General features: G+C 41.9%; 1 protein-coding gene across 1 annotated transcript; it reads right to left on the bottom strand.

The window, feature by feature from the left end:
- Window positions 1–8642: 8642 nt before the first annotated feature.
- Window positions 8643–9525, bottom strand: LOC105512181 (type-1 protein phosphatase inhibitor 4). Its single transcript, XM_011942537.1, has one exon. It carries the CDS (start codon window positions 9363–9365, stop codon window positions 8748–8750), a length of 618 nt encoding a protein of 205 aa, XP_011797927.1. The 5' UTR covers window positions 9366–9525; the 3' UTR covers window positions 8643–8747.
- Between the last annotated feature and the right edge of the window lie 3406 nt (window positions 9526–12931).

The raw sequence follows: 12931 nt of genomic DNA on the forward strand, positions 1-12931 counted from the left end.
CCCCAAACTTTCACCACTTTCTAACCAACCTTGCTACAGACCTTCAGTGGTACCCTTATGAAACTCCCATTATATATCTTGATCAGCTCCTTACTGTTCTATGGGACCTATGGCTTGAAGGAACTTTCCAGGACTTTACTCCTACCCAGGTAAGCCTTTTCTCTTTTTGCTTGTTTTTTTTTTTTTTTTTTCAATATAAATTCCCTAAGTACATCAAACTCACCAATACAACCACTCCTCACTGCTCTCAAGCTCGAACGCTTTATAAACCTTACACAGTCCCTCTTGCTGCAAGCAAACTCTTCCTTTGCTCCAGAATGCTGGATGTGCTTATAGCTGTCTTCCTCAGCTTACTCAGTCCTTCCTGCACCCCTTCATGACCTTTTAACAGGGAGCATAACCCTAATTTATAAACTCCAAAAAGGAGCTTCCTTTTTTAAAAGAGCTGACACCCTGGTTGGCAATTATCCTACCTCCAGGGCCAATCCAGCTAACAAATTATTTCAAACTTATTACAACCCCCTACAATGCCTTAAGCCCCAAGGTCCTCCTGTTAAAGGGCCTATAACTAAACACACCCTCCTTTTACAACAAGCCTCACTTTGCTTTTCAGCCTCTGAGGGAAATCTCCCTGTGTGATCCTTAATGCCTAGCCAATGCAACTGCATTATCATTATTATACACCCCTCTGACCATCAGACTAACCGAGTTGACTACCAAGTATCACCTGAAGCAAACAAAGCATTTCTACATCTGGCTTGTTTTATGGTCTCTCCCTTGTCCCATACCTCCAGCCTAACATGTGCTGCCTCTGGGGCCTACCTTTTTCCATGGCTCAATATCAATGGTGCAATGTCCAATCACATTAAATGTGTAAAAAATAACTCTTCCTATATCTCTACTTAGTAGGTGTCTCCCTGGCCTCCTCCTTGTTCATCTGGAGCAATGAACCACAGGAAAGAAAAAAACATACCATCTTTAATTCACTTACTCTCTTTCCATATTGCTGCCTGTATTTACAACAAAGGCCGGTTCTTTTTGTGTGGCACCAACACATATCTTTGTCTCCCCACTAACTGGACCAGAACCTGTACCCTAGTTTATCTACCTCCCTCCATTGGACTAGTTCTTCCTGATCAACCTTTGCCCATCCCATCCGTCCAATATGTTAGGAAAAGAAGGGCTATCCACGTCATTCCTTTAATGGCCACCTTGGGTATAACCTCTGGACTTGGATTGGGAGAGAGCAGATTAGCCACCTCCGTAACATACTTTAAGGCTCTTTCAACAGAACTACAGCACTCATTAGAAGATATAGCCCAAAGCTTTATAAGGGTCCAAGACCAACTAGACTCCTTGGCTGGTGTAGTCCTCCAAAGCAGATGGGTACTAGATCTTATAACAGCTGAAACAAGGGGCCTCTGCCTCTCATTAGGTAAGGAATGTTGTTTCTATCTCAACCAATTTGGCTTAGTAAGAGACACTGTTGAAAAAACTTAAAGAAAGGGCTAAAAAACTAAGGAAAAACCAAAACAACCAAGTAGATTCTTGGTTTAAAAACAAAATCATAGCATGGGTCATCCCATTCCTGGGCCTTCTCCTAATAATAAGCCTAGGACTAATGTTCTTACCCTGCCTAATTAACCTTTTTCAAAGATTTTTAACTGACAGGATCATGGTCATTTCACAGACAACTACCCCAAAACATCTAAAAATGGTGTTACTCCTGCAATCAATCTGAGACCTGAAAACGCTCTGCCCCCTCATCAGCAGGGAGTAGCCAGAAAGAACACGCTGCCTCTCATCCTTTTTATAACTGCAGGGTCTGGATTGACAGAGCAAGAGCATCACCATCTTGAACAAGTACCATCATTTTAAGTTTCACCTTGATCAAAAAACTGCTGAAATCTAAAGGGCATCAGCCTAATCGCTAAGGTCAGCATGACCATAAACCACAAATAACATCTCTGACCAGTAACATTCCAGACCCCTTCCCGACCAGAGATATGTCAGCCCTGAGATAACCTCCTCTCTGGCTGGAAAGATGTCAGCTCCAAGATAACCTCTCCACCACCCAAAGATATTCCAACCCTGCCATAAGCCTCTCCCTGACACAGAAAGATTCCAAGCTTGTGATAAGTCCTCTCACCCTAACACCAATATGTACTCTTAGTCTGTAAGAGAGAATGCTCCTGACTGACATCAGCCAGAAGCCCCTCTCAGGTTTATTTTGGAGATATAAATCTGTCTTTGACTGTCGAGGCACTTTTTGTGTTTCTTTCCTCTTTTTTTAACTCTTACAGAATCTAGGTGGTGGATCACTGCATTCACTGCAAGGTCTAATTTTGGAGCAGTCAAATCTCAGTTCAGACATAAAGCCTGGCCTGAAATTTGAAGAATGTACTACTGTTCCCTGACCAAAATGAGGATGGGGTTGCTTATTCTCACAGCCCAATAATGAGATGCAGGTGAACTGGGAAAGAAGAGAGTTTATTTCTGTAACCAGGTACAGGGAGAAGGCTGAGAAAATATCGCCAGATCAACTCAAAATTACAAAGTTTTCCAGAGCTTATGTACCTTCTAAGTTATATGTCTATGTGTAGGTGTGCATTCATCTGAAGACAAAAGTGATTAACTCCTTCTAATCTATAACTAAGGTCTGAGTTTTGAAAACCTTCCTCTGGAGCCTCAGTAAATTTACTGAATCTAGATGGGTCCAGTTGCCAGGGTTATTACCCTTATCTTGTCTCCTGCTAAATCATGGAGGTTTGGGGAGTTCCTTTAGACCCCCCAATAAAACATTTTTGTGGAGGTCTGGGGAGTTTCTTCAGATCCCCAATAAAAATTTGTTTAATCCTAAACAGGTCCTGTTAAGAATTCCTTTGTTATCTTGTCATTCTTCAAGGCCCAGAAAAGGCCTGGGCAAAACACTTGGTGTGCTTTTGTTACATTCCAGCCTTTGAATAAGGGTACTGGCTCTATCAGCTTTTAATAGTTAATGTCACCACTCAGTCAGTGCTGAAACAGTTATTATGGAGGCCTGGGCTAGTGAGACCTGGCCTGCCATACTACCCTCTGTCACACATCCTGCCTATCTGTGAGAGGTAGAATTTGTCCTTGTTTAATATTAGGTTTAAAAGCAGAAAACTATCTGGCTTTGATAGATGCTACTGCCCCATACAGAGCTCCAAGATAGTGCTAACAAGAAGAATGTTAAATATAGTTAATATTGAATGGGTGTTTACCATGTGCCTGGTGTTGTTCTAAGCCCTCTCCATGTGTGACTTCATAAAATCCTCACTCCAACCCTATGAATAGGTAGTTTGGCATCTCACAAATGAGGAAGCTGAGGAGACAGAGACAGTGAGGGGATCATGAGTGCCTTCTGTCACTCAGAGAAGATGAGGAATTCAGGGGTGGTGTGCTGTCCCAGATATATCACTGATCTTTGGTATTCTCTTACATCATCTTACACTCAGGTGCTACCAGGGGAGCAAGGTGTACTCTATGCATCTTGAAAAGATAAAGTATCAGCCAGCAGATGTGTTGGGTGCTGGTCTGAGGCCAGGCTTTCTAAGAAACGTCATACTCTTTTGGAAGGCTTTTCTGAGTTCTAAATACAAGAACAGCCCCCAGACCAACTCGAAAACACACTTCAATCTGTTTTCAATCTAGGTTCCCTGTATATAAAGAGAGAGAGATCTTGTTGCTATATACAAATTTAGTCTCCCCTTGGCTTTATAAGCCCTGGGTGATAATTTCATCTCTGCTGCTAATGAGACAGAAAACCTTGCCTATAATGGGAAGCAGTTGGACTAAAGGGTCTTTAAGCTCTTTTCCAGCTCTAAAAGTTTTATGTTGCTATTAAAGTCAATAGTAATTAATAAAAGGAGTTCAGAAGGAAAAAAAGAATCAGAAACACTCTGCAAATATAAAAGTGTCACGTGTTACTATAAATAACTGAATGTGGTTCTTACCTGTGGTCTGGATTCACGAGACAAAATTAATTCCTTTCTTTTATAAACTTGGCTATGTCCTAGAAGTTTCAATGCATTTTAAAATTAAAATGGAGATTGGCTTTCCGTCTAAATCCTGCCCGCTGTCCTCCCATTTCATCTCCTACTTTGCAGACTTAGTGATGATGAAAACACCAAGGACATCCTCAAAGAGAAGGCTATTTGAAGCAGCTGCCACTCAAGCCTTGCCCTTTGGGACTGTCATCTTTTCACTTTGTCTTCACCTGTGCCCCTCACAGCTCATGGAGCTAAAACTTGAGGAACCTCAGGGAACAAGCTGTATTTGAGTAGGTAAATTATAGAGGAATTATAGAACACAATCTGACAGGAGGAAAAACTGCTCAAGTGCAACCTCTCAGTTCTGTTCTACAACATCTGTTGAGTATAAGGCACTGTGCTTGGAGATGTCAGACACATAGGCACAGCTCCTATCTCCAAGAGGCCCTCAGTCCACTGGGAAAAGAGAGATAGATTCAGAAATGTCACAGAAACGATTGGTTTAACAGATGTAGAGAAAATGTGTGCAGATGAGAGTAATAATAATAGCTGTCATTTACTGAGCACTTACCAAAAGCCATGTGTTTTACTAGCACTTTTTTATTTAATCATTTCAACAACCAGAAATGGAAGGTATTGTTATTATGACCCTCATTTGATTGTAAGGCAACAAGCTCAAAGAGGTGAAATGCTTTGCCTCAAGTGACTCAACTAATATATGGCAGAGCTTGAATTCAAATCCAGATCTTTTTGACTTCAAATCCTTCACTGTCATTTACTGTGCTTTTCTGCCTCCCCCAAGGCAGACACCCACTATTCTGACTTAGAAGTTTGCGGGATGGATTATGCTGAACGTGGAAGACTGATTGAGACATGCAATAAAAATAGGAAGACATATATTCTGGATAAAAGGAATAGCCCAAACAAAACTGAAGATATGGAAAAGTCCCAGGACTTCGTGGGTGGCAGTGGGAATGCCAACTATACCAGTGCTGGGAGGAGCACAGTGTATAGCAAGGTGTGGAGGAGGGACTACAGAAAGGGTTGCATTGGAGGGATAGGAACAGACTGAGTATAACTGTGATTTCCATCTAGCAGCATACCTGTGAAAGTTTCTCAACAAATCTTTGTGCAGTTCTGACATTCAACGTAATGTATTTTTGCAAAATTGTATACACATCACACACACACACACGCGCACGCACATAAGAAGTGAGATCTGTCCCACAGAGTTGAGCTCGGCTAATTAGAAAGTTATATTGTAAAGCAGTGGTTCTCAAACTTGAACGTCAGTCAGGCACGGTGGCTCACGCCTGTAATCTCAGCACTTTGGGAGGCTGAGGTGGGTGGATCACCTGAGGTCAGGAGTTTGAGACCAGCCTGGTCAACATGGTGAAACCCCATCTCTACTAAAAATACAAAAATTAGCCAGGCATGGTGTCGCACCTCTGTAATCCCAGCCACTCCAGGGGCTGAGGTAGGAGAATCCCTTGAACCTGGGAGGCAGAGGTTGCAGTGAGCCGAGATGGTGCCATTGCACTCCAGCCTAGGTGACAGAGTGAGAATCCATCTGTAAGGAAAAAAAAAAAAAAATTGAAAGTCCAGAAAAATCCCCTGGAAAGCTTGTTAAAGCATAGAACGCTAGGCCTTAACCCTAGAGATGCTGAATCAGTAGGTCTGGGATGCAGTCTGAGAATTAGGACTTTTAAACAGCTTCTGGGTGATGCTTATGCAGCCAGTCTGGGGGCCACACTGCATGGAATTGATGTAGAGCAGGGTGTGACTCTACTGTGAGTGCAAGGTAAGAGGTTCAGCACTTGAAAATTATAGCCATAAGCTTCCTGTAACCCAAGTCACACATTTGTGCTCCTCTCTCCATCTTTGTCCCTCTAGGCTGTCCCGTTTCAAGCCCTACCCTGCAGCGATAGTGGTCTTTCAAAAACATGAGTCTGATCATGTCACTATTCTGTTCAAAAATGTTGGTGGCTCCCATTGCCTTTGTGTGGCATGTGAATCCTTTCATAGCCTTTCTTACCTCTTCAGTCCTATGCATTCTCCCATACAGATCACCTTGTAGCTCCCCAAAGGAACTACATCTCCTTACCTATATCTGGAATGCTAACTTCTATGAGTCTACCTCTCATCACTTGGTTAAATTTCATGTCTCTTCCAAGTCTTATCCTCTATATCAACTCCAAGTGAAGGCCTTTCAAGACCTTAAGTGATGTCCCTCGAGGACCTCTGTAAAGCACTCTTGCACAGTATAGAAATGACCAATGACCTGGTGACATGGCTGAGCCCTCCCATCCATAAACTGGTATCTCCTTGAAGGCAGGCATGGAGCCTTGGCACCTAGTATATAAACAATTTAATAAATTATAACACGATGTTATGTGAGATCTGGCAAAAATAAACCATTATGTCTCTTCTTCCTAGAGCAAAGGATTGTGTGCTTTCTTAGAGCCTGAGCTACCATGATAAAAACTCACTCACAAATAGCATGAGAACATGACAACATGCCATTAGTAACCCAGAAGAAGCTGTATGTGTTTTATATTTTTTTCATTTGGGCTTTACAAACCACAAAAGCAACTGTTTTGCCTCCACAAAGAACATATTTTTAACAGCATACTTTCCCAAAAGAACACTCCTCCCTCTGTTGCATTTTGATCTATCCTGATTTAATTTAAAGTTTGAAGATGGGGTCTGACCTTATCTATCAGTGGCTGAGCCGTTGTCTCATGGAAATGCAGTTTGAAACTCATTAATAGGGTAGCCTGTATATTATAACTTAGAAGCTCTGGGTTATCACTGATGCTTGCAATTGCTATGGAAACCGGGTTTATATGCACCTTTCAAAGAGTCTGCTTTAAAACAGGAAAAAAAAAAAGATGAAGAAAAAGAAGGCTTCGTGAAAGAATAAGATATTTCGTACCCAGCATGCATAAGCAGGTTCAGTGATGCAAAAATGCTCTGCCTACACAATGATAAAAACAATTTTTTATATTTTTCAGGAGCTAATAAGGTATAGCCTTGTCTTAGAGAACTGTGTTTATACTGGTACAGAAGAATGCTCAAGGCAGCTTTTCCCGGTGCCCACACACAGACACACAAACACAGACACACACCCACGATTTTCAGTTTTCCCCAGACTTTTTGCAATCTGCATTCTTAAATCCTCCAAAGGCCTCTGTATATGCAGCTTTGGCTGCTAAAGCCCACCCAGTGTGGACTGACTGAGAGCTTAGTCTCTTCTGCTACCCCTTGAATATGTATTGAATGTTGCATCCTGTCTCGTGGGCTGAATTTTTCAATTATAAAACGATAGTGCTAATTTGATCAAGTTTCTTATTAAAAATTATTGGATGTATTCCTCCCCAAATTTGGGTTTTGGAGGCTTCATCCCTCATCTCCTTGCCCACATTTCTCCCTAATAACCTAAGTGTGGTACTGCGTTAGGTAAAAAATAGTGTATCATCTTGTGGAAAATGATTCTTTAGACACACACCACCCCCCCATGTAGAACCATGTGTTATTCCCTCCAATGTTTTCATCTGCTTATCTCCCCACTTGTGAGTCATCTATGATTTTCCCTTATCACTTCTGCAACCCCATTCCTCCCCTAACTCTAGCCAAATGTGAGCTGGGTTTCCTTCTCTTCTGAGCAAGAACAGGTCACGAGGGCTGAGCTTTCTGTCTTCACCTTCAGAGAGAAGAAACTTGAAAGAAGAACGCATCTGCAGGCAGCCGTTCACTCCGCAGGCATCTGGAAACCACTTCTTTGCATTCAAATAGTTATGTAACCCCACATGTTGGAAGGCTGAAGAGACCACAGTACTCAAAATGGAAATGACACTGTTGCAACACATAGAATATCTGAGAGAAGAAAGGGTTTCTAATGTCTTGACTATCTATGATATTCCATAAAGTTAAGGGATTGGATATGCATGGGCTGGGAGGACTGAGGAACAAAGGATAGAGGTTAAGGTAGGTATGAAAAGGGACTACTAACTACTTTAGAATTTGAAAAAACTATTGATACCAAATTTGCCCACCCTCTGTACAAAAAACAAAACAGACACTGGTGCAACTTTAACCTGATAATGCATGAAAAATGGCTATTTTTTATGAGAAAAACTTCAGTTATTTCCTTGTAAACACAAAGAAAATTAAGAGAAATTGTAAAGTTACTAAAAGAAAATTCAACAATAACTCTTATAATATATTCCCTCTCAATTAATCAGCAAATCACCCTAAAGTGTTTTTCAGCCTGAATATTTATCAGCCTAGATCATCTACTTTACCAATTATGTTTTGCATTTTTAACAAAACTTTTTCTACAAAAGTTAGTACAACTAGAAGTGAATATAAATTAGTCCTCTTTCAAGCCTTTAACATATTAAAATGCTATAGAATATATACATTAATCCACAGTTTTATAAAAGGAATATGGTTTTATAAAATTAAAAGCAATATCAGGATCTGTATTTGTGTTAAATAATTACAATAACATCAAGCAGGCATTTCCCACTTAATCTATTACTCTCTAAGATTATCATTGCATTCTGCATTACAATTTAAGTAATTTAGTACTCGACGCATGCGCTACAGAAAACAAGAAGCAGTGTATTACAGTAACAAGGTTTGTATTTCACAAACAATTGCAACGGTGAAGCAGATATCTTCTAAGCGTTGCATATTCACAAACAATTGCAAGGGTGAAGCCAGTAACTTCTAAGGGTCGCATGACTGGATCTGCAGTCCACCGCTTAGAGGAGCTTCCTCTGATTCTTCCGCAGCAGTCTTTTCTTCATTCGTGGCTTGTGGCTTTTCTTCGTTTTCATCGTCTTCACTTTGTAGGTCGTTCCACATTAATTGTCTAGCTAATTTGATGTTCAATTCTTCGTTGTAGTGAAGCCTTCTTCTTATTTCGAACTGCCGCTTTTTCTCCTGTTTCTGGAGGAGGATTTTTCTCATGTAGGCCTCGTTGCTCTCTTGCTCCTCCACCTCACAGCTGTGGTCCGCAGCATCAGTGGCAGCCATGGCTTCCTTTCCTTCGACTCCACGCACTGAATCTTCTCCTTCAACATAGCGCACTGAATCTTCCTCATTATCTTGCACATTCATGTAGGAAGTGCTGGGCTCATTTGCCTTCATTAAATCGTAATCTCTGTACGTTGCGCGGTGAGTCGCAAGGATGCTTGATTCGTCCCACTTCTGGGATTTCTTTCTCTTCACATCTTGAATATTCCCTCCAGACTGCTGACCGGAAGTCACCACCGAGGAACCCGACGAGCTTTTGTTTTTCAGGATCCCCTTGATGGGCGGATGCGAGGAGGTAGAGGCTGACATCTTGCGGAGAGAAGGGCTGCGAGAGAGTTGGGCCGCTGAGCAGCCGTCCGCCGCCCTCCAGTCTGAAACTGCAGCGCCGTCTGCCTGGGCAACAGGTCCCAAGGCCCTAGTTAAAGCACCAGGGCCCTGATGTCACAAAAGGCGCTGTGTATGACGTCACGATGGTTGCCGCCTCCGCTACCGCCACCGTTACCGCTACCGGTACCGCTACCGTTGCCATCACCGTTGCCGTTACCTCTGACGTCACCGCTACCGTTACAGCTACCGTTGCTTTTGCCGTTGCTGCTGGCTTTACCGCTGACGTTACCGCCTCGTGGCCCATGCTAACGTCATTTTTTTCTCCCTTTTAACGGAAAATAAGGTAGGAAATACCCTTTGGTTGCACTTGGAAAGGGGAAGCATTGTTTTAGAAACTTCTATACACCCTAACTGCCCACAGGAAAGCTATGTTAAGTATTTCTCACTGTGGGTCACTGTCAAAACTTTGAAAGCCACGACTTTGGTTGGAAAGATGAGAGAGGCCTCAGCTAGAAGGTGATGACCTTCTGCTCCTCCCTCCTGTGCCCATCCACACTCTCCCTCCACCACACATACGTTAGACCTCCTCTCCTCTCCCTGTCTTGGTGAATGACCCCAACATAGAGCCAATTATATCAGCTGGGAATCTGCGTGTCCTCCTCAGCCCCTTCACGTTGCCCATTCTCCAATCCAGCCCTCAGATGTGACCTAAATATTTCAAGAGGCTCATTTGATCTCTTCTGCCTCCACCCTGTTTCAAATCACCATTTTCTCTTATGCAACTTCACTCACAGTCATTGAACTGGGCCCCCAATATCTCCTCCTGCTGCTGTCCAATCCCTTATCCACCCTCAAAACACCCATCAGATCTTCTTCTTCTCTCTTTCAAACCCTTCAATGGCTGCCCACTGTTCTTGACATAAAGACCCAAATTCAGAAGAGGCTGAAAAACAGCTGTTATGATCTGCTCAGTTTACTCAGGCATCTATCTGGAACCTTCTCCCCTTAAATTCTTCCCACTCTACCTCCAGCTTTCTATTCTGATCTTCCAATTATGGGAGCATTCATGAACCTTCCTGTCCAAGAATTTTTTTTTTCCAGGTTCTTCGTGCAGCCTGGAGCACCCTTTCAGATTTCAGTTCAATCATCATTGACTTTCAGGGGCCATTTCCTGACCCCCAACAGCAAATAGACCTCCCTTTGCTTTCATGGCATCTCTTATTCTCTGTGACAGCATTTGGAGTCATTTGTAATTTCTTATCTGTGTATACTAAATGACAAACATCAAAAGTAAAAGGAAGTGACAAAGACTCTCTCCTTTGACCAAACTTTAATCAGCCTCCTCTAAGCCCTCTGCTCGACTAGGCCTAAACTTGGGCTTATAGAATTCAGTTTGAGCAAGAATCTTACTAAGTTAATTTAGTGAAAATTCCCCACCACTGATATCTGACCTCCCTGAATAGCTGATCAAATTCCTCATGCCCGACACTAGATATCTTGTCACCCTGTTGAGTCAGTTTAGCAAGAATCCCCCTTAGCCCTGATGTTTCCTTTCAGTAATTTTCCATTCACTGAGTCTCTATTCTGCCTTTTACCTGTTCTTGTTGGAGTGGGAGTCAATGCCAATTTTATTCCCCTACTGCAAGACTGACCCCATTGCAGTGGTCCCTGTACCTACTGTGATAGTCCTTCATGGAATAGAGTCTTTCTTACCATCTTTAACAAGTGTCATGAATAATTTTTTTTAACAGTTATGTTGGCTGTGACTCAGATAAGATCAGATTCACCATTGGACCCCTGGAGCTCTCATCCTGAAGTATGCACCTTTGAAACCTTTGTCTTCACTCTTGGCTGACTGATCAGGAATCCATTGGTAAGCCTAACTCTTGAGCCAGTGTTCCAGATGGCAGTCCGTTGAAGTATGGTGAGGATACGTTTTGATTCTTGTGATTCTGAGTATACTTTCTGAAGCTGGGTTAGAGTCCGAAGCTTTTTATGAAAGGCACCTGAGTTTCCTGCACTCCAGCCTGGGTGACAGAATGAGACTCTGTCTCAAAAAAAGAAGAAGAAAAAGAAAGAGAAAGAGAGAAAGAAGGCACCTGTTGGGCTGGAAGTCTTTCTTCCTGGCTCTTTGTTTGGAATGGAGTTACATATATTCTCTAATTCCTGGGCCTGGTCCTGACTAGAAAATTCTTCCTGTCTCCCACCCTTATTTAATTACTTCCTGGCTCCCTGGCCTGTAATATTTTCCTGACTCTTTTCTTTCAAGTGAGGATCCACTCCACAACTACTGGGCTGGAAATTTTATTTTTTTCTGGCTGTTTGTGAGGCCTCTCTTTATGGAAATTGTTCAGTTATCTGCAACTCCTCCTCTTGAACCCCTGCTGAGGCCAGCTCTGTCTACTTCCTTTCTTATTGGCATGAGTTTGCTGGGGATTATTTGGAACTCCAGTGGCCTCTTTGAGGAACCTGAGATCTCCTCAAACTGGCTCCTCTATGTTCTCTTCCTTCCCATTGCTTCTTCCTCTTACCACCTTCGATCTTCCCTTCGGCTCCCTTGAATTCTTTGTTATGTTCCCCTCAAACCCCTGCCTCCTCCACTTCTCTGTCCACCCCTGCCAGACATTTTCCTTTTCACTCCAGCTCAACTACCTCAGTCATTTGAACTTTAATCCTCCCACTCACATCACGGCCTCTCAAGAGACTCAGAGATACCTGAAAGCCACTATCTGATGCTGAAAAAAAAAAAAAAGGCTAATTAGAAACAGACTGGATATTTTGTCTACTCAGATGGACTCTGGAATCATCTAGACATTTTCTTGATGTGCCCTCAGTCCCTGATCTCAAATTTAGTCGTCAGCCTTTATAGGATTACATATCAGGGCAAAAGAAAATCTTGGAGGTCCTTGGAGGTCTCCACAAAACTTCATAAAAAGCTTTAGCTCTTTTTTTTCTTCAGCCATTTACGTTTTATTTATTCCTTTTAACATGTTCTTTCTTAAAACAGTTATGTATTTTATAACTGATACTTTATCATATTCTGTTTTTAACTTTCTTTTTCATTGCTTTTTTCTTTTAAGTTCTGGGGTACATGGGCAAGATGTGCAGGTTTCTTACGTAGGTAAACATGTGCCATGGTGGTTTGCTGCACCTATCAACCCATCACCTAGGTATTAAGCCCAGCATACATTAGCTATTTTCCCTAATCTTTAGCTCTTATTGAGTAGGTAACCTCAATTTGTCCGATTTTTGTCAGAAACACAATTCAGATAAAAATATAAGTGGAGATAAGCCAATGAGTTTTGTATTACTGTGTTGCCTGATTCATGGCTAAATTTTTAGAATGAAAGCTATAAGGTCTCTGTTTGCATCTATATGTTTATATATGCTTGTATGTATGCATGCGTATTACATAAATGATATTTCCCTACTTCCAGATGGTATTACCAAATTAATTTATAAAATCCCTCAAAGGATAAGTTCTATTCAAATTGGCTTACAAGATAAATGAGACATAGAAATTAAATATTCCTAAAACTCCCAGAAAT

The sequence above is a fragment of the Colobus angolensis genome, unplaced genomic scaffold (genome assembly GCF_000951035.1).
Source record: "Colobus angolensis palliatus isolate OR3802 unplaced genomic scaffold, Cang.pa_1.0 Scaffold103, whole genome shotgun sequence".
NCBI lineage: Eukaryota > Metazoa > Chordata > Mammalia > Primates > Cercopithecidae > Colobus > Colobus angolensis.